Below are 19541 nucleotides of genomic sequence, written 5' to 3' on the forward strand. Positions count from 1 at the left end.
TCCTCACAAATCCCTCGCTGATAGCATTACTCTACCCCTGGTGGTGCCGATATTCTCTCAGTGTGGTGCTGAACGGGTCGTGGGGCACCACCCTGCTGCTGTTAGCTGCCCCCCCAAAGCCTTTTACCTGTGTGGTTTCCCGGTGATTTTTGGACATGTGTTTAATCTGACTCTTTCTTATTAAAAAGAAGGAAAGAAAGAAACGCCTCGATGAGTATTTAAGGGAGAGGCTTTTGAATTGCAGGAGGAACATATTCAGAACCCGCAGCAAGCCTGGCAGTGGATTACGTCAACCTGAAGATGGATTTTGCTCCCTCTGTCTCATCAAATAATCTGATTAGCTGGCAGTGATTACGCCTGGCATGATACACGGCATTCTGTGAGCTGCGGCTGTTCCCGGTTGCCTTTTGCGTTGCTGCGCTGCCTTCTTTCACAACAAATCCCCTTTTCATTCTCACCAAGCGCCGGTGACTGCTCATCTTGGCTCTGTTAATGCTAACGCATTAGTGCTTCGCAGTGACAGTGGCTTGCTACACAGCGGCATGCTCACCCGGAGCAGAGAAATGCCCAGGTTCTTGCATCTAAACTTCCCAGCCAAACCTAGACCCAGTCAGCAGTGTCAGAGCCCTGCCCCACAGCCCTGTCAACGCTTTTCTTCTCCTGGCAGGAGCATTTCGTGGTGTTCTGGGTGTTTGGTAGTGGTTCCACGTGTGGTGCTTGGGGATGAGAGAGATGCTGGCCATTGCACAAGGGAATCCAGCCTCTTCGGGCCTGACATTTCCAGGCAGCAACTAGTCGGTGGATTATTTTAATCCTTTTTTTTTTTTTTTTCTCATGAATTTTTGTCTGAAGTCTTCACAAATGTCTTGCATTCCCCTACAGGGACTGGGGCCGCTGCTTCCTTTTATATCTGCATTGTTACTTCTCATTGTCTTCCCCGATGACTTTCTTCAAGAGCTCATTCAAAGAGCTTTTTTTTTTTTTTTTTCTTTTTTCTTTTTCCTTTTCTTTTCTCTTTGTTTTTAATACACTGCTCCACATTTTAATTCTCTCCCTCTTTTTCTCCTCTTCCCTTTGCCCCCCTCCACTGCATCCTCGTGCCGTGCCCAGGTGACCAGGTGGCTCAAATCCTTCATCAGGGAAGCTCTGGCACAAGAGCTTCACTCCATCACCCCCTTCCTCTACTCCCTGCAGAACCACACGGAAATCAAGAAAAAATGGTGTGTGCTGTAGCTGTCCATGCAAGCACTCCCCACTCCTAACCTCTTTTTCTTGCTGCTACTGAAGCACGTCAGAGCGACAGAGGAGCTACCAACTCAGCACACACTTCTGGCGTATTTCTGCAGAGTTGCTCCTAGATGTAAAGCTGTAATTGTTTAGTTTCTACCTTTCCAAGCTTTTTTTTGGGGGAGAGTGGCAGCCTGTCACAGCACCCAACAGCTGTAGCAAGCAAGAACGGTCAGGATATCGTGCCTCCTCTGTGTAGGGGATCCAGTGATCTAGCTGCAGCTGAATATTTTTGTGTTTCAAGCTGAAATGAGAAAAAAGAGCCACAAGCCTGAGATTTACTGGGTGTGAAGGCTGGGGCTGACTCAGAGAGAGGGTGGAAAAACGGTAACAAATCGGTCAACCACTTAAAATATCCTTTTTTAGCTTCAAAAACTGTGCTGCTTTTTCATTTTTTTTTTTTTTTTTTCTGCACTTCTATTCCTTACCCTTTAGCTAAGCGTTTCAGAGCAGTCGCAAGTCTTCCTGGATCACGGAGAGCCTGAAAGCACTGAACGAGGCAACGGCAAGAGGAGGATTCGAGGAGCTGGTGTGAGCAGGGAGTTCTGCAGACTCACAGTTCAGCTCGTGAAGAAACAACCATCTGGTGAGCATGTGCATCCCTGCTCCCAGGGACGCCCAGCAGGAATTGCCTAATGGGAGCCCGCGCTCTGCCCGGGAGCGAGGAGTTACCGGGGGAAAGAGAATTGCATAAGAGAGAGATCTGCACTTATCCATCACTAACTGGAGGTAATCTTTACACTCAGAGCGAGAAAATTCTGCTGCAGCACAAAAAGAACCCGTGCCAGCGCAAAATAATTTGGCATTTGGCTTTTTGGCTACCTGAAGCATGATTTTGCTGAACCGAATCCCCCAGCTATTGTATGCAACAGCTAGAGAAATGCTACCGTGAAATGTTTCAGTGCTTCGGTTCTAATTATAGCTTTTGCTATCATTTGCTGGGTTCTGAGCAGGGTGAATCAGAAGAGAAATGTCAGGGAGAGTTGAGGGAAGGAACCTTGCTAACAACGAGCATCAGGACAAAAGAAACGGGGCGTCTTGGAAGGCAGCGTGCTGCAGGGTGTTTAATAGGAGGCAAAGACAATTTGCAAGTCTTGGTTGTTCTGAAAAATCCTAAATTTATAAATTCTTTGCGGGAAAGGAAGGGAACTTCCAAGCCATCTGCCTAGCTGGCTGCCGGCAAGGCTCACACCTCAGAGGCACAAAGGGTTCCTGCTTTGGGGGCTGGCTGCCACACCGGTGCTGCTGCTGCAGCTCCAAAATCTGTTATCAATTCTTTTCTGAGTGGTGCCAGAGCCAAGAAGCAGCTCCTTCTCGTTCCGGAGGAGCTGGGAGGAAAGAAAGGAAATTGGAGAGCTGAGGAAGGTGGGGAGAAAGCAGCAGGCATCACAGCAACATGGATTAAGGATATTTGAACAAATCCTGGTAGAAATACATACACAAGTTACGTTTTTCCTTGTGAATGGAGGCATAGAGTTTTGCTAAGGGCTTTTTCTGAGCTAGAGGGCAGCTCCGGTTCTTATGCAGCTGGTTAATGAAGGCGCATAATCTCCAAGGTATGAGTGGATTCAATTCTGCAAAGCTCCCAAAATAACATATTTAAAAAAAAACACTCCCCAAAGTTCCCAAAATAACATATTAAGCTGTCAAGCTGGTATGAATGTTCCAAACTCACTACTAGAGAGTTAAAATCTGCCCTTAAATTGGCGGAATAAGATTAAAATTTGGGGTGGAATATAGGAAATTAGTACCTACTTACAATTTCTGCTACCTCTAACAAATATAGAATTGTCTTTCTGACATTTATAAAAGAAAAAGGTGGTCAGATACCAAACCTATTGAGCACTGGGTTATCAAGTCATGTAGATTTTGATTCTTCTCAAAATCAGAAGCCTGAAAGGTGTGATTGGATGAAATGTGCATGTAAATATCAATGTTCTAAACCACTGAGCAGTCATTCCTATTGTATTTTATTGTTCAAGTCTAGAAGAAATGGTGAATTCCTGCAAAGAAAACCTGCTGGAACATGCCAGCAATTTTTGAGATAAAGCCAGAGACCTGGTCTTAGGAATAACACTGCTGACATTAAAAATGCCCTGTGGTTTGGAGATACCACTAAGATTCACTTTGGAAATGAACCATTCTGGTAACTTTTTCAAATCCAATTCTACCACGTGTGTTTGCTTTCCTATAATACAGGGTCACCTATTTCATGACTTGGAGTGTCTCAGCTCTGCAGAGTAACTATGCAGATACAAAAATCATTTGAATTCTCTCGAATTCTTGGATATCTTTCAGTTGACCATAAGTTTTTCTTACCCACGCAACAGAAGTTTTTGAAGTGATACAAGCCTAGGTTCATGGGAGGTCTTTTCTGTGCTGTGAAAGTATATCACATGCTCCTAACGTGCTGCAATGCGCTGTGTTTTGTTTAAAGTTTCTTTTCATGATCATCCAATGCTTTCCTGACACCTCACGAAATATTCTGGAAGAATCTGAACTGACACATTCTCCAAAGCTATTTATCCTATTTTCTCATCTCTTTGCGGTCTGATCTATAACCGCTATTTCTGCAAATTTCCCATTGTTGTACTTCTGGAGCATCTTTGACAATTTACCTCACCATTTGTTGTTGCCTGAGATGACTGCTTTTCCATCGCCTTGCCTAGATGCCGAGAGCAAGGGATACATTTTCTGAATTATTTTTAAGCCCAGAGATGGCATGATTTCTGAAGCACTCCTTTTACATGACTTCTCCGAGCTCATCTGGATCTTCTATGTGGGTGTGTGAAAGAAAATAAGTTGTCCCGATCCTTTCTGTCGCTAAATATATGTAATTGTTGGTATATTTCCCAAAATGCAGACCAGGGCCCAACTTGTTCAGTGGAGACAGAAAGAGATTTTAGTAAATAACAAATCTGGGAGAGATGAATCATGTTATCCCCACCCCGCACCCCCCGACAGTTTTGTGATGTGTACAGGGAACTGATTTAATTGTAAATGGAGACAAATTTCTATTTCTGTCTCCATAAATAATTACATTTTACTCATCCTGACTCCAGCTGTAGATGTTTGTCTGCTGGACAAAGACATTTTCTCTAGCATGAGGCATCGCCGGTCTGCTAGAACACAGTGGGTGTTTTTCCTTTACGCTGCTTTTTGTTCCTTTACTTTTGTTGAACAAAAAGGAATGGATCTGGCTGGTCAGAAGGGATGAGTTTCCCCGTGAAAACTGGAGCCTGAGGGATTAGCGATTAGCTAGGTAATGGGGTCCTCTTGATTGCCTTGGCTGGGAATAGGGCATTGCACGCAACCATGGAAATAAAAGTGGTGAAAGTATGTGGAAGAGTGAAATACACAGGAGGAACTGGGGTGGAAAAGCAGTTAGGTAGCAAGTGATGCAAGACCCAAGAGCTGAGATGTGGGCAAGTAAGGCGGTTTTGTTCTGTCAGAGACATTGCAATAGCGACCCGAGGAAGACTGAGAGTGAGCAGAAAGTGAGGGAATATGAGCAGAAAGTGAGGGAATATGACAAATGGGCGGCTTGGGGCCTGACGAAGCAGCCATGGGGCGCGGGGTGCCCTTTCTTCCCCATGCTGGGGGTGAGGAGCCATTTCTCCTCAGGACGAGGCGTTGGGACGGGTTGCCCAGGGAGGTGGTGGCGGCACCGTCCCTGGGGGTGTTCAGGGAGGGGTTGGACGTGGTGCTTGGGGACACGGCTCAGTGGGGACACTGGTGTAGGGGCTGGTGACTTTGTGGGGCTTTTTTTAACACTGCGGCCGCCGCTGCCACGTCCCAGGACCCCCCCCCCCCCCCACCTCCCCCTCAGGCGCCATGAGGGGGCTGCGGAGGGGGGCGGGGCTGTGGGAGGGGGGCGGGGCTTCCCCCCCACACTGCCCGCCCGCCCTGGAGGCGGCCCCAGCGGCGGGGATGACATCACCCGTTCTCCCCAAAGAGCCGCGCGCCGATTGGCGGAGGGGCCGGGCGGCGCGGCGCGGCGCACCAATGAGCGCGGGGCTCGGCGGGCAGGCCGGGCTGACGCGCTGGGCCGCAGGGGGGGGTTATTTTGCTCCGGGCCGCCGCCATTAGAGGAGGCCCGGCGGGGGCTGCCCCCCCCCCCCCCTTTCACCCCCCCCCTTATTCGTTCCGTCCTTTTCCCACCTTTCCCCCCCCCCTCTCCCCGGAGTGGCACCGCCCGCCGCCGCGGCCGCCCGCCGCGCTGGGAGAGACCATGGCGTGAGCGGGGGGGGGGCGGCGGGGGCGGCGGGGCGAGGTGAGGCTGAGGGGCGCTGAGGCGAGGGGAAAGGGAGGGAGGGGAGGGGACGGGAGGGGGCTGCGGCCGGGCCGGCCCCGCGGAGCCCCCCCTGAGGCTCGGGGAGGGGGCCCGGGGGCTGTGCAGCCGCAGGCCGGGGCTGTTTCCATCCCCCGGGGGGGCTTTTTGCTGTTTTATTTAAAATTTTGCTGTTTTTTGGTGATTTCTAGTGGGTGGGGGGCGCCTCCCCCCCTCCCCCCCCCCCCCCCCCCCCCCGGGTGCCTGTGGCGGCGGCGCGGGCTGCCTCAGAGCGGGATTTTATTTTATTTAATTTATTCTCGCTGCGCGAGTTGCCTCAGAATATTTTATTTTTATTTTATTTTATTCTTTTCTGCTGAGCCCCAGCCGTTTTTTCCCCCTCTCTCGTTGAAGAAAGTTCAGGGAGCGAGAAGGAGGGGGGGGGGGGGGGGGGGCCTGACCCGCGCCTCAGCGCCCCGCCGCCACCGCCACGGCCTGCGCCGGGACACGGCCCCTGAGGTGAGCCCCTGAGGGGGATTTTGGGGGGATTTGGGGGGTTGTGGGGGGGGGCACACGGAGCTTCCCGGCCTCACAATGGGGAAAAGTTCCCCTGGAATGGCCGGGGGGGGGCCCAGGGGCTGGGGCAGGCTCCGTGTGCCCCGCTGGGGGGGCTGTGTGTGAGTGTGGGGTGAGGGCAGGGGGGGATCTGCAGCGTGGGTGGGGGAAATGTGTGCTGTGCGCTGCCCTCACCTCCTCTCCCAGGCTTTCAGTCTTCAAAGTGTGTGTTGTTGCCAGCAGAACGCCCTAACGGGAGTTTAGAAGGGATCTGTCTCGCTTGAGGAGCAAAACCAGAAGCAAAATCCGGTGTTTTTGTCCTTGGTGACTGCAGGATAGATTTGTGATGGCAATTGTTGTTTCCCAAAGTGGTTAACTAGGGAGGAGAACACAGGTAAGCAGCAGGAAGCGTTCAGGAAGTCTCTTATTTGCCTCCTTCCTAAGCCTGTCCCGCACTGGTGTCTCAGCACACATCCATATGTAAAGATCACCTCTGACTGCAGCCTGTCAGAGCATTGAAACTTCCTTCTGGATGCATTGCACGTTGTAGGATTTGGGAAACCCGAGCTCTGTGGTGTATTCCTCTTGAAGAAGAAAGAAGTTGTTGCCTTTATTTTTTATTTTTTTTAGGCTGCTTAAAGGAAGGCAGGCGGATGGAGATGACTGATGAGGCCGTAATCTGTTGTTGTGGAGTTGTATCCATTAGCATTTTCTCAGAAGTATAATTAAAAGTATTAATTAAATTGGAATGCTGAGCGGCATAGAAGCATCAGTGGGATTCATCGCAGAGGCATGGCTTAAATTGGAGACTAGTTAAAATTGGTCAAGGCATTTTTAGTTGTATTTAGGCTCGTGTGTGGCCATTTTAATATTACGTCATTTAACGTGTAAATTCCTGGGGGGTGGGAAATACCATCCGTGTTTGGTGTGCTTTGCAGGGTAGATCCACAAATAAGTCAGAAATGGAAGTAGAAAATACTTTGCTGATTGCATGGGAAGCTGTTTTAATGCATTTGGTCAAATAAATGTGTGTTTGGGCACCCCAGTGTGCTGCCTCCTTCACGTGGCAGTGACTTTGGTGGCGAGGTTTCCCTTTGCAGTGTCAGGGATGAGATTATGTGGGACTTGAGATCAGTGCATCCCTCACCACGACGTGCCATCTTCTGTGGAGATTGGGTTAGTTTGAGCTGGTCAACGTTTGTGTCAGTGAGTAATCCTCATTTTGACTGTAAGAATTACAATTCCAGTTTCTGTTACTAAAATGGAACTAAACTTCACTTTGGCAGCTGGAAATGGCTGGCTGGACCGTAACACAGTTCTTAATTTAATTTTTTTTTTTAAAGTAGTACTACAGATGAATAGGGGAATGAGGAAGAGTTGGAAAGAGATCTATTTATTTTTTTTAAACACAGCTCATGAAGAGCTTACTGCTTCCCCTGTCAGATGGCATAGCTCGGTAACATCAGTCCAGGAACAGGTCATTGCAGCTCCGCAGTGTCAGTTGAATGGAATTTGCTATACCGTAAGAAGAAAATGTCTCAGATCTTAATCAGAAGATAGAAGCTGTTTGTAATTCAGGTATTTTCCTGGACTGTGAGACTTGTCAACTTGGGGGGGGTTTATTTGTGTTTGGGTCATCAGCTGCTGAAGCACAGGCTCTGTACGTGTGTAAGTTGATTCTTCTGGAACTTTGTTGAAATGCGAGGTTAATAATAGGACTCACCCCTTTGGTGTCTAACAGCAAATACTTCAGAGCAACAATTAGTGTGTAATAATTTGAATTATTTCCTTTTTCCTTCTTCTGTGGCACAGGCAGGTGGAAGCTCTGTAGTCAAACTGCAATTTTAATCTACCCACCACTTTTCAACCCCCTTTTTTTGTTCTTTTGTGTGCCGCTGTCCCATTTGGCAAAAACTTGTTTTGGTGCAGACCAGAGAGGAAGAGGTCTGGAGGGAGTGGAGTAGGGGATGAGTGAAGTTTAAAGAACCCTCTTCAAGAGGGGTTGACCTTGGCTCGAGAAGGAAGAAGCAGTTGTAGGTTTTATTTATTTTTAATCAAAGAACATGGGAAGTGTAATGTGCTGGGAAGAGTGGAGGAGTTCCTGGTGTGTGCAGAGCATCTTGTCTACAAAACAGACAAGTTTGCAGCTCTCTGCTTCTTCTTCTATGCAGCAGGCATAAATAAGCTGGCTTTTTTTTTTCTTTGGTTATTTGAGTGTAAACTGACATATCTGCCCTGCTTGTTGGGACAAGGATAACAAAAGCTGGTACTTCTGAGACAAATGCTGGGGAAGGCACAGAATTTACATCTGTCTTTAGGGCTTAACTCAAAACTGAGCCGAAAACCCTTGGAAGAAATGAGGGCTGGGTACAGACTGGGTACCGGGTGTGAAACTCCAGTTTCAGGGGGCTGCAGGGCTGGGCCTGGTGTGAGCGAGAAGAGCAGTGCTTCCTGAAACCAGCACTTGGGAGTGAAGAGGCCAGAACTCCCCCTGCGATGCTAGCAGGCAGCGTGCAGTGACATTTATGTGGGTTGTGCTTGCCATTGTTTTGTCAGCGAATCCTAAGGCTTAGGAATCCTATCTTCTGGTTCTTTGGTTCGATTTAACATCTGTTCTTGAGTGGCTTTTAATGAAACAGAAAGGTCTGAGTTGATGGGGAGCTCAGAGATTTTGAGAAACCTTGAAGTCTTGTTGGTGCTTCGCCAGTTTCTTTTCAAGATCTAGAACATGAAAACTGTCCCAGCCATGGTTTACGTGACTCTGGAAAGAAAAACAAGCGTGAGTGCTCTGTTTTGTTTTCAGTAGCTTAGAACTACTGCCATCGAGTAGTCATCTAGTAGCTTTGTGAAGTTGCACGTACTTTTTTTAGGTACATTCATTTGAAAACCGTGAACCTTTTGGGCCGTGGTCGGTTGGGTTCTGGGGAGAGAAATGACTCATAGGTCTGATAAGTGTGAATAATTCTAAAAAACAAAAACCGGTGAGGGTGATTGTGGGTTTATGAGAGAATCTCTTGTGGTTAGAAGGACCGTAAGTGCGTTAATGCTGACTTCTTCCAGACGGATGGGCTTGGAAGTATTTCTCATCTCCATTCTTCTCCCTGTTTTCCAAGGGTGGAGAGTGTCTGTGCGGGGAGCTGGGGCCTGGGTGTTTTTCTGGAGCAGCTTCCACCTGCAGGTCTGGGTCGTGTGTGATTTCACGGGCTGGGGAGTATCGATGGGCTCGTTGTCATGCCAGCCCTCCAGGTTTTATTTCAGACTGCTGAGGGAATCAGGGTTGGTGTGTAGAGGTGTCTCAGCAGCATCTGGTTGTCATTTAGGTGCCTGCTGCCAGATGGGCCTGGGGGCTTTGGTTTTGGCTACGGAGGCTTCCCCTTCCCCTGTGGTCATCAAGAAGCTGACTTGTATCACGCTGAAGCACTGGGAAGGCCCCCTGGGCTGTTTACCTATTTTTGACCTCTGCAGCTTGGCAGGGATAAAAATAATTGTCACCTTGCGGGCTGTGAAGGATTTACTTGGGGAAGGCTGCTGAGAATTATCTCCGGCAGCGAGTTACTCCCACCCTCACCTCCCACTCCCCGAAAGCAGGGGGCTTTGGGGCTCTGCCTCTGAAATTTTGCAGCAGCTGAATATCTTGCTTGATTTGTTTGAGCAAAAAACAGGATTGCTAATGCTTAATAACAACATCTGACTTCCTTTTAAAGTTTGATGCGTGCTGTGATGTTAGAACTCTTTGGTCTTCCTCTGACACCTTGCAGTCTAGCCAATATCTTAAGAGGAGCTGGATAAAACAGCGAGCGTGGCTTGTGTGCTTTTTTGTGCTAGAACTTGAAGCCTTAAAAAATAGCCCAATTGCAAATGCGTGTACCAAAGACAGTCCCTAGCTGAATGTGAGAGTGGCTTGCCGTTAATTAGGAGGAAGCTACACAATGGCCGATGCTGAGAGCGCGTTTCCTTCTCTCATTTGGAGGCAGATGGTTTTTCTCCGCCAAATGGTGAATGTCTGCATCTAGCCATGATCTAATTTATGGTCAGCCACTATTAGGGAGGTCCAGAGGATAATTACTAGAACTGAATGTCAGAAGTACAAATTTTAATAGAGTATTCCTCGGTTGCTGGACAGGTTTAAGTGTCTTTGAGTTTTGATGTCTGACTCCGCAGCGTGTTTTTGTTCGGAGCGTGACATCTGCTTTTCCTCATCTTGTGCAGGGGTGGCTGAGATCTAAACAAAAAAACGAGCCTCATGTTTTAGGCGTATAGTCTAAACACAGATAAACCAGCTTTCTGTATTCGACCTCACTTTTTAGAAAGAAGCCTCTTGTTCAGCTTGTGCGTCGTCAGATGCAAGCGTTGTAAAGCAACAATTTTTAAGACTGCCTTCTTTTTTATCACGGATATTTGTTGTATTTGTACATCTTGGGTCCATATTCAGCTGCCGCCTGTTCGCGGTGATGGGATGCTTTAAATGCCGACGGCTGGATTTCTGTGAGTTTTCTGTTGGAGCTCATTATTTTGAGTCTGCTTGCTTGGTTTTGATTAGTGTGCCGGGGGAGATGCCGTGTGTTATGTAACCGTTGAGCTGCTTACTCGCCTTTCACCAAATGGTATTGGTTTCTGAGTAAGAGTTGTATTTAGTCCCTCCTAATGTGTGGCAACATCTCATTTAAAAGGTTGTTAACTGAGATTTAAAAAAAAAAGAAACCAGAAATGCACGCGTGCATTGCCCCAAACCACCACCAAAACCAAGCAAAGCAAGATGTAACTCCTGGAACGTGAGAGCGCTGAGTTGAGGCACTGCTCCTGTCTCTTAGAGCTTGTTTTCAGCAGTGAGTGCTTTCCTAGCATTTAGTCACAAATTTATCAGAGGGATGCCTGCTCTGACCCACTGGAGTTCAGTAACAAATGCAATGGGAACATTTACTCTGTAAACCCTACAGCAGGGTTAACTGCACAGCCCGGGAGCACAAAGTGCTTTGGGGGTAAACCTCGATAAAAAAGCAAGAAGAGCGAGTGCATGGCGTTGTCACACATCTGTTAGGGCTGGCACAGCGTTCCTGTGCCTGCAGAAGAGCCTGTGTGTAGCTGGGTTTACATCTGAACCTAAAGTTCCCTTTCCCCTTCTGTGTTTCAGCAGCCTCTGCAGATGGGTAATTTCCCAGCTGCCTGACTTCTTACTGCATTTGCAGGAGGAGGCGTAACCTCACGCTAAATTCTCTTGCTTACAGGGAGTTGGGCTTCAAGGTTTATTTGAAATGGCAAGAGTTGGATGGGAAGTGTGCCTAGAATACTGAAAAGATACAGCGAAGTTGGAGTGATTTTTTTCTGAATACGGTAAATGTCTAATAAAGTAGGCTTAAGATATTTTGCAATGAGACATGAATCTGACCAAACACTGCCTTTGTTTTGATGTAGCTGTAAGTGAAGCTTGTCAGCATTCACTTGGTGAACAGACCTAAACGTTTTCATGAAGTCACAGCGTTTCAGAACTTGTTTTGGTCAAAAGAGCTGCGTTTCTGGTAGCAGGTTTGTTTGCATAAGGTCGCGTCTTCTGCATTGCAACCGCGTGCTTATAGGAGCAGATGAAAAGGGGTGAGGCTGAGGTCATAGCTCAGGTCTGCAGCTCAGAATATTTGGTGACAGCATTGTCTATAAAAACTGAAGAAAAACGAGTTTTAATATGCTAAATTGTAAATAGTTACTCAGTTATAACCCAAGCATTTTCTTTTTTCCCCCCCCACTGATGTGCTTTACAGATGGCATCACTTAAGTGGCGAGGATTTGGTGTTGCTCAACAGAAGTGAGGTTTGTGCCCGTTTTGCCTCGCTGATGCCTCTGAAGACAGCAGCGTTCCTCCTCCTCCGGGGGCGACCGAGTAGCTCCAGTGCTTGGAGAGCCGGGGCTGTCCCTGCGTGCTCCCAAAGCGGTGCCCTCGTGGGGACGAGGATGGGAGCAGTCTGTAGGGTGCTGTGAGCCCCTGCCTCGTGCTTTGCGGCTGGCATCGTGCTGGGGGAGCTGCAGGCCAGGTCCTGCTGCCTGTGCCATGGATGGCCACTGCGTGTTCTGTGCAAGGCTTTTTTTTTTTCCTTGTAGCTGATCTGTTTGGGACAATGTCCTTTCTTTTTTTAAAGAGCTGCCCTAACAACCAGAACAAACCATGCTTACCTGTTGCAGTCCTTGTTCCGAGCATATCCAGCCTGATACAGAAAATGCTTCTGCATTTGTGACTTTGCAGTAATTCTTTTGTTCTTCGGTATAATATATAGTCATTGCCTTGATTGCTGAGCTTCCAGGTTCAATACTGATCTCATTTGGTTAGCCTGTTGACAAGGTCATTTTTTTTTTTTAAATGTAATTTTGCAGGGACTACAACGGCACCTGTTGTTCCTTCCTTTAAGCTATAGAAGCTCAGGCAGGTTCAAAGGTTTTTTTCTTTCTAATATAGTGATCTGTTGAGCTTCAATTTACATGTTTGAAAAAGGAACAAATTGTCTTCTTGATTGAAGCTTATGTACAGATGTGTTTAATCCTCCAGACCTTCCTCCTGGCTGCATTTTAAAAAAATTGGCAAGTTTTTTTTGTTTGAAGAGGCCTTTGGTACAGGTTGCTGCGGGCTTTGAGAAGATTCCCCTGCTGGAGCGCGCAGCGGAGCAGCAGTGTTTGTGAATGTCCTGTTGTAAGTCAGAACCACCGGGTCCTTTCCCCTTGTGAGCTTCTGGCTCAAATTCGTCGTGTGCCCCTCGGTGTGCTCTGTGGCTGTCCACGACAAAGCCAGGCACAGCTGTCGGAGTTCAGACCGACACGTTTTGTCACAACCACGTGTGATGATGGCCCAGGTATTTGGCTTTAGCATGTTTGCCCTCGACAGCTTTAACCGGATTTATACACAGATAAGATCTCAACTTCAGCTTTCTAGGAACTATGACAATTCTTTTTTTTTTACAGGTAACTGAAAAAGAACTTGAGGCAGTGACGTAGAAGGGGGAGTGTTTGTGTAAGTGTGTCAGACTGTGCGGTGTTAATCACAGGCAATTCTTCTGAGGGCTTTGTCCATCCCCTGTGAGCACATATTTATGTACAAACTTCACAGCAACATTATCCAGCTGTTAGTCAACAACGACAGCTGTCAGTGAGGCTCTTTCTCAGCAGACCTGCATTCAAACGCCACGTTTCAGAGCGCACGAAGAATCCTGTCAGCGAAAGTGCCCTTTGATCTCTTGCTTAGACTTGCAGCCCTGCTTCTGCCCGCTCCTTCTTGTGGTTGATGTGTGGAAGGTGTTACATCTGCACTCGTAAGCTGTTGAGTTACTAGATTCGGCGTTGGATTGGAGGAGTGGTGTGTGTGTGTGTGAGTGTGGTTTCCCAAACAAGTTGCTTCACGGAGCTCTGAAACCAAAATAAACGCAGGTTTGCTTTTAGGAGTGTAACGGCAGCTCCGTTGGCGTGGGGCTGCTCGGTGCGTTTTACCTGTAAGTGCAGAGCAAGGCTAGCTTTCTGTGGAAGTCATCACCAGGAGCAAAACGAGCTCAGGTGGGAGCACTGATCTGTTGGTACGGTCACACAGGGCTTCTGCCAGCAGCGCTGGGCTCTGACGAGCCCCCCAGCGAGGAGCCCGTGGTGCAGGCAGGGCTCACGGGGCCAGCTGGTGGGCAGGGGCTCTGTCATCTGTGGCACGGGGTCCTGCTTCGGTCCCTGTCTGAGCCAGAGGAGAATTTACTTCTGGATGCCATGAATAGTTGACTTATGTCATGGAGATACAGGTCCATCCTGCCTTAATGGGTTTTTAAGACTTGACATTTTTTTTTCCAGTTCCTGCATGCCACTTTGTGTTGTCCCATACACTTAAAACAGGAGTGTTCTTGAAACAAAGCAAAATTCTCCGATTGTTTCTTAAAAGTGACCTTTTCTGACTGGCCTTATTTAATAAAAAGGCAGTCTGTCAGTGCTGTGAGTTTTTTGTTTGCCATTTGATTTAATAATAATTTAATGTTGTCCTCTTTAATGTACTGAACTATTCCAGTAGTCTGTCCAGAATGTATTTAGCACGCTTCCTATATACTGATCAATTGGTACTCGCTCGGAGTTCCGCAGGTTTTAATTTCTTGCCTGCTTGTGCTTTTTGGACATCGAGGCACGCACCTGCGCCTCTCGGCCACTGCTGCACTCCCTCTCTGCCAGAGGAGGTGCTGCATGATTCGACTTCTCCTCTGTGCAGAATCCAAAGCAGCGAGTTTACTTGAAGACAGAGTGGTGAAGAAGTCATTCTGAAAAAATGTGCCAGTGTTGGAACCGCGTGGTGACTGCCGGCCATGAGTAACAGGAATAAATCCGATGGCGCTGGTGGTCTTGGCATGGGCGTGCTGCCGGGGCTCACCCAGATGGAAACCCAAAAAACTGCTGCATGGAAGTGCTGTGTCTTTCTTCAAAGTGCTCTAGTGCAGGTGCACCGACAGCATGCTGCTTCATACTCGTTTCTGAAAAGCGCCTTCAGCTGTCTTTAGAACCATAAAACATTCCTGTCTCTGAGCTTTGTTGCTCATACAGACATTAAACTTACTTAAGAAACGTTAAAGTCATTAACAAGTGTGTTCCACGAACGGTGGTGGTGGGGAAACCCTTGACCAAGTGGATTAGGTAAATCTGTCATTAAGCACGCTCACGTTTTGGAACTGCTTTGGCAAAGCCTTAATTTCTTTTCTAGAACAGAGAAACACACATTTATTTTTCCTACAAGTTTCTGAGAAGTCTTTTAAGGCATTGACCTCGTGTTCTCGTTACATGACTCTTACCCTTGTACAGATATGGGGACCCCAATATGACCTTGCTCCTCCTTTTTTTTCCATTTTTCTTTTCCCCTCTTAGAGTGGGCCTGAATTTTTCTGAGCAAGTCACGGAGGGGAAGCAGTAGGAAGCCGAGCAGCCTTCGCAGCACATTCCCTAGCCTGACACAGTTTTATAATGTATGGGTGGGAGGGGAGTGCTCTGCAGGCAGCTCAAACAAGTCATGGTAGAGCCCAAGCTTTCTGGAAAAAGCTCTGTGGGTTCCTGACTGCTCGCCTGCCTTCCTGCGCCAGAAATATGGGTTGAGAAAAGGCTCGGCCTGTCCTCTCCTGGCCACGCGACGCCACCTGATCTGGTGCACAGAGCAGGGCTGAGCTGCTGGAAAAAACTGCTGTCTGCTGGGATCCACAGAAGGGAGGCAGCGAGAAGAATAGTTGGGGGGAAAAGGGCACCCCTGTGGCTTTCCATGGCAGCCTGAGGCTGATAAATCAGAGCGGTCATTTAAGGTCAGGGTGTTGGTGAAGGCATCGCCGTGAAGACTGGGCTCACGTGTAAAGCATCTCCTAATGGGAGAAAGGTGTAAACTGGGGTTTAGTCTGTCCAGGTCAGGATTTGATCCTGATTTGCAGCTTCTGTTAAGGTTTTGTGGTACTGGATTCTGGGTGTTTTTATTAACCCAGAGAGTTTGGGTGTGATGAACGTGAGAGCTGTCAGTCAGCTGATAAGACAAGCTTTTTTTTTTTTTTTGAACACCTCTGTGTGCATCATAATAAGATATAAATGAGGGCTGTATGTCGGGAAACAATGCTATAATGAGAGGAGCTAGACCATGTACTTTTTTTCTACTTATCCTTTATCTGCCTGCCTTAGTCTTTACCCCATTTGACCTCTATACCAACTGGCAGCGATTGAGAATTTTTTCCTTCCCATCCTCAGTTTCGGTTTCCACTGAGTGCTCAGGGATGTTTTGGGGTGACTTTGATGTTGCTTGCATTGAGTTCTCAACTGATTGCTTGTGTTCTTTTCAAACATTGATTTATTTTAGCCGGTCTGTATGTTAGTATTAGCAGGCCATGGCTGAGTTTAAACACGTAAATTGTGATCAGAGTAGGTGTGGCATTTAATAATTAAGTTTCTGGTTACTCAGGTCCAGGAGGAAACCTATAATGAGTCTGTTTTCATTTTGTTTACAGGAATAGTTATCTGCTTAGTGTCATCCTTCGTCTTTGGCAATCTGAGGAAAAGGTCTGAGCCAGCATGAAGACGGACTCTCCTCTTCATTAGAGAAAAAGTGAGTTGGAATGGGATTGAAATCTGGATTGTAGAATGGGAGCACTGCGTTGGCTGCTCAGCACACACAGCTCGAGCTTGCTTGTGAGTGTTCCTTTAACCTCATATCTGCTGTGAGTGGTGTGGAATCAAGGCCTGGTCTTGGTTAAGCCTGTGTTTAAAAAAAAGTCAAGCGTGTGCCTTTTTTGTAAACTCCTACAGCTTGCTGATCCAAAAGAACTGCTTAGTGGTATAACAGCCTACCTGGTACTCTTCCTTCCAGTCCTGTGATGACTTGCTGTGAGCATCTTAGCCTTTGTGTCATTTTTTCCTGTATTGCTGCATTTATATCGAGTTTTATTTCAGTAGTTTAATGCTTGTGACCTGTTTCTGCAGCCTTACTGGCCTCTGTTCCACTATTAATATCTCTTTAATATCTAATTAATGTCCACGCTTAATATCTCTTTTCTGAATATTTCTGGAAGCCTCTGTCCAAACTTATCAAATTCCTGAAATGAGGGACTGAATTTTCTTTCCCACAGTAGGAAATCCCAAATTTGGCATCTAAGTGGCTCGAGCATTAGTCATTTAGCTCAAGTTTTGCCCTTCTCACAGCCCCTACACAGCGTCCTAATACTCTCAAGAAGATCAGGGTTGTCCCCTCGCCCGGCTTAACTTTCATGCTTTTTGGTGCAGCCCACATCAAGTGGGTTACACCTCATCTTTTGAGATTGTTTTTGGAAGCCGAGCTCGTGTGCAATTAGGTACTAACGATGCCTTCTGATCGTTTAGCTTTCTGCCTGACGCAGTTCATTTCAAGAAGTGCACGATGACAGAGCGTGGAATTAAATGGGCTTGTGAGTATTGTACGTACGAAAATTGGCCATCTGCAATCAAATGCACCATGTGTCGTGCTCAGAGACCTAGTGGAACAATTATCACGGAAGATCCATTTAAAAGTGGCTCGAGTGATATTGGTCGAGACTGGGACCCTACAAGCACCGAAGGAGGGAGTAGCCCTTTGATATGTCCAGATTCTAGTGCAAGACCGAGGGTTAAATCATCGTACAGTATGGAAAGTGCAAATAAATGGTCGTGCCACATGTGCACGTACTTGAACTGGCCCAGAGCGATCAGATGTACTCAGTGCTTGTCTCAACGTAGGACCAGGAGTCCCACGGAGTCCCCTCAGTCTTCAGGGTCTGGTTCAAGACCGGTTCCTTTTTCTGTTGACCCGTGCGAGGAGTATAATGACAGGAATAAACTGAACACAAGGGCTCAGCACTGGACTTGTTCTGTTTGTACATACGAAAACTGGGCGAAGGCCAGGAAATGCGTTGTGTGTGATCATCCCAGACCTAACAACATCGAAGCAATAGAACTGGCAGACACCGACGAGGCTTCTTCAATCATAAACGAGCAAGACAGAGCTCGGTGGAGGGGGAGCTGTAGTAGTGGGAATAGCCAAAGAAGATCTCCACCTACAACCAAACGCGAATCCGACGTGAAAATGGACTTCCAAAGAATCGAACTGGCTGGAGCTGTTGGCAGCAAGGAAGAGCTTGAAGTTGACTTCAAAAAGCTAAAGCAAATAAAAAATAGAATGAAAAAGACTGACTGGCTGTTTCTAAACGCTTGCGTGGGTAAGTTGTTCGTTGCTACCTTCTGCTGTTAGCCTAGCGGTTGGGTGTTTGGGGAGAGTGAGGATTTAAGAGTAAACTTGGCATTGGGTTTTGAAACAGTTTTGTTAATATCTGCCTTTTAATTTTTAAGAGTAAACCTGAAATAACACGGGCTGGTGGAGGGTGCAGAGTTCATCCAGAAGCTGAGCAGGGTTAGATGTTTTGCAGCTATGTGTGGGCGGTTTTGCCCTTTTGTTGGAATAAATATCCTCGTAACAAAATGCTGTTGTTCTGCTGTGTAGTCCAAAAGTAGAGAAAACTACAAAACCAATCTAGAGAACGCTGTAGTACATACAGTATTGTATTTAAAAGGGAAAAAAGCCTTTACTGGGTATTTGAAATCACTCTTCTCTTTGCAAGCTACGCTAGTAGAAGCAGCAGCTGCAGCTTGGGAGTATTTGTAAACAGTGTAGAGCTCACAACAGTACAAGATGCTCTGTCAGATGTTAAAAATAACACCAAAATATGTAGCTCCAAGAAACTGCATGTGTAATACTGACCTTGACAGTAATAATGTTGTGTTAATACAGATACTGTGGTGTAAATGTTTACAGGCTTTCTGAAAGTATTTTTCTAGGCAACTGCTTCAAAAAAATTCAAATGCAATTTTGTTTTATGTTGTAGTGCGTTCCTAAGGAGATTCTGGATAATTCTCCCAGTGCTGTTAAAGAGCAGAGAGATGTGAGAGCAGGGTTTTCTCCAGTTATTGACCTTGTGAGTTAACTTTTGTGCTGTAACTTCCCAGAAGCAGGTACCTCTTGCCCCAGCATACCCGCGGATTAAACACTTGAAATCCGCCACTATTTTTAGTGTAAAACTCTTCATTTGGAACTGCAGCATTGCTGGTATGTCTCGTGCTGTTCCGCAGGGTTTCATGAAGTCACTTCATAGCTTTTTGGTTTTTTTTTTGGTTGCGTAAGTAGCTTCAGACACTTCATTTGGGGAAAATAGCGAGGTTTCCTGGTACCTGAAGCTTCTGACATGTTAGCAGACACCCAGAGCCTTTTTCTTCTGAAATGAAGCAACTGAAATTCTGTGTGACACTTTAGAAGTTACTAAATACCCGAGATCAATTGGTGGAGGTCATTCCTGTGGCTGCCAAGCACCTCTCTTGAATTCTAATAGCAGTTGTATTACATATCAGGGCTTTTTTCCCCTCTGCTTCTTCAATAGTGATTTTTTTTGGATATTCCAGTGTTAACTGAAAATATCTTGCCTTTTCAGACTTAATGTGGCCATGGTGGTAATCCTCTATTTCAGAATGGGAACCTATCTGTGTTTAAAGTTGCTTGTGCTGATCAGTTTGCACGTGAAATTTAAAACTGTACAGATCCTGTAAGGCACTGGTGAGTTGGTTCTCCTCAAATGAAAGTAGTTTGAAGGTATCTCAGAGGTGTCCTGGTAACTTGGTGAGAAAGCTGTGGTTCAGGTGGAGCTGTGTGTGCTGAATCTCACGACTGTTCTGCTGGAAGAGTTCATGGATTCCTCTCTGTAACTTAAATTTACTCTACTTTAAGTTAGAAAAGGAAAGAAAAAGGCAACCAAAGCTGTTAATAACGAGTCCTTAATTTCAGAATTTCATTTTGCTGGCAGCAGGAGTTACCTTAGGAAGGACCACTTAAAGCTTCGCAGCATCTTGTGTGCTGGGCTCTCCGGATGCTTTGCGGAGCACATCTGTGTGGGAGGGGTGCACCAGCTCA

The 19541-nt window shown here is 46.9% G+C and overlaps 1 protein-coding gene across 3 annotated transcripts in view; it reads left to right on the plus strand.

Annotated features, from left to right (window-relative positions):
- Nucleotides 1-5469: 5469 nt before the first annotated feature.
- The window catches only part of ZRANB1 (zinc finger RANBP2-type containing 1), a 32873-nt gene continuing 18801 nt past the window's right edge, over nt 5470-19541 (plus strand). Inside the window, exons 1-3 of one of the 3 annotated variants that reach the window (XM_084290265.1) lie at nt 5470-5560; nt 16084-16181; nt 16952-17802. In XM_084290265.1, coding sequence (XP_084146391.1) covers nt 16989-17802 — 814 coding nt within the window. In that variant the 5' untranslated portion in view covers nt 5470-5560; nt 16084-16181; nt 16952-16988. Of the gene's footprint in view, nt 5561-5912; nt 6077-14531; nt 14551-16083; nt 16182-16951; nt 17803-19541 lie in introns of those variants that run through there. The other 2 variants (XM_084290264.1, XM_084290266.1) reach the window with 2 other exon arrangements.

This window comes from Netta rufina (assembly GCF_964035555.1).
Source record: "Netta rufina genome assembly, chromosome: 7".
Classification (NCBI taxonomy): Eukaryota; Metazoa; Chordata; class Aves; order Anseriformes; family Anatidae; genus Netta; species Netta rufina.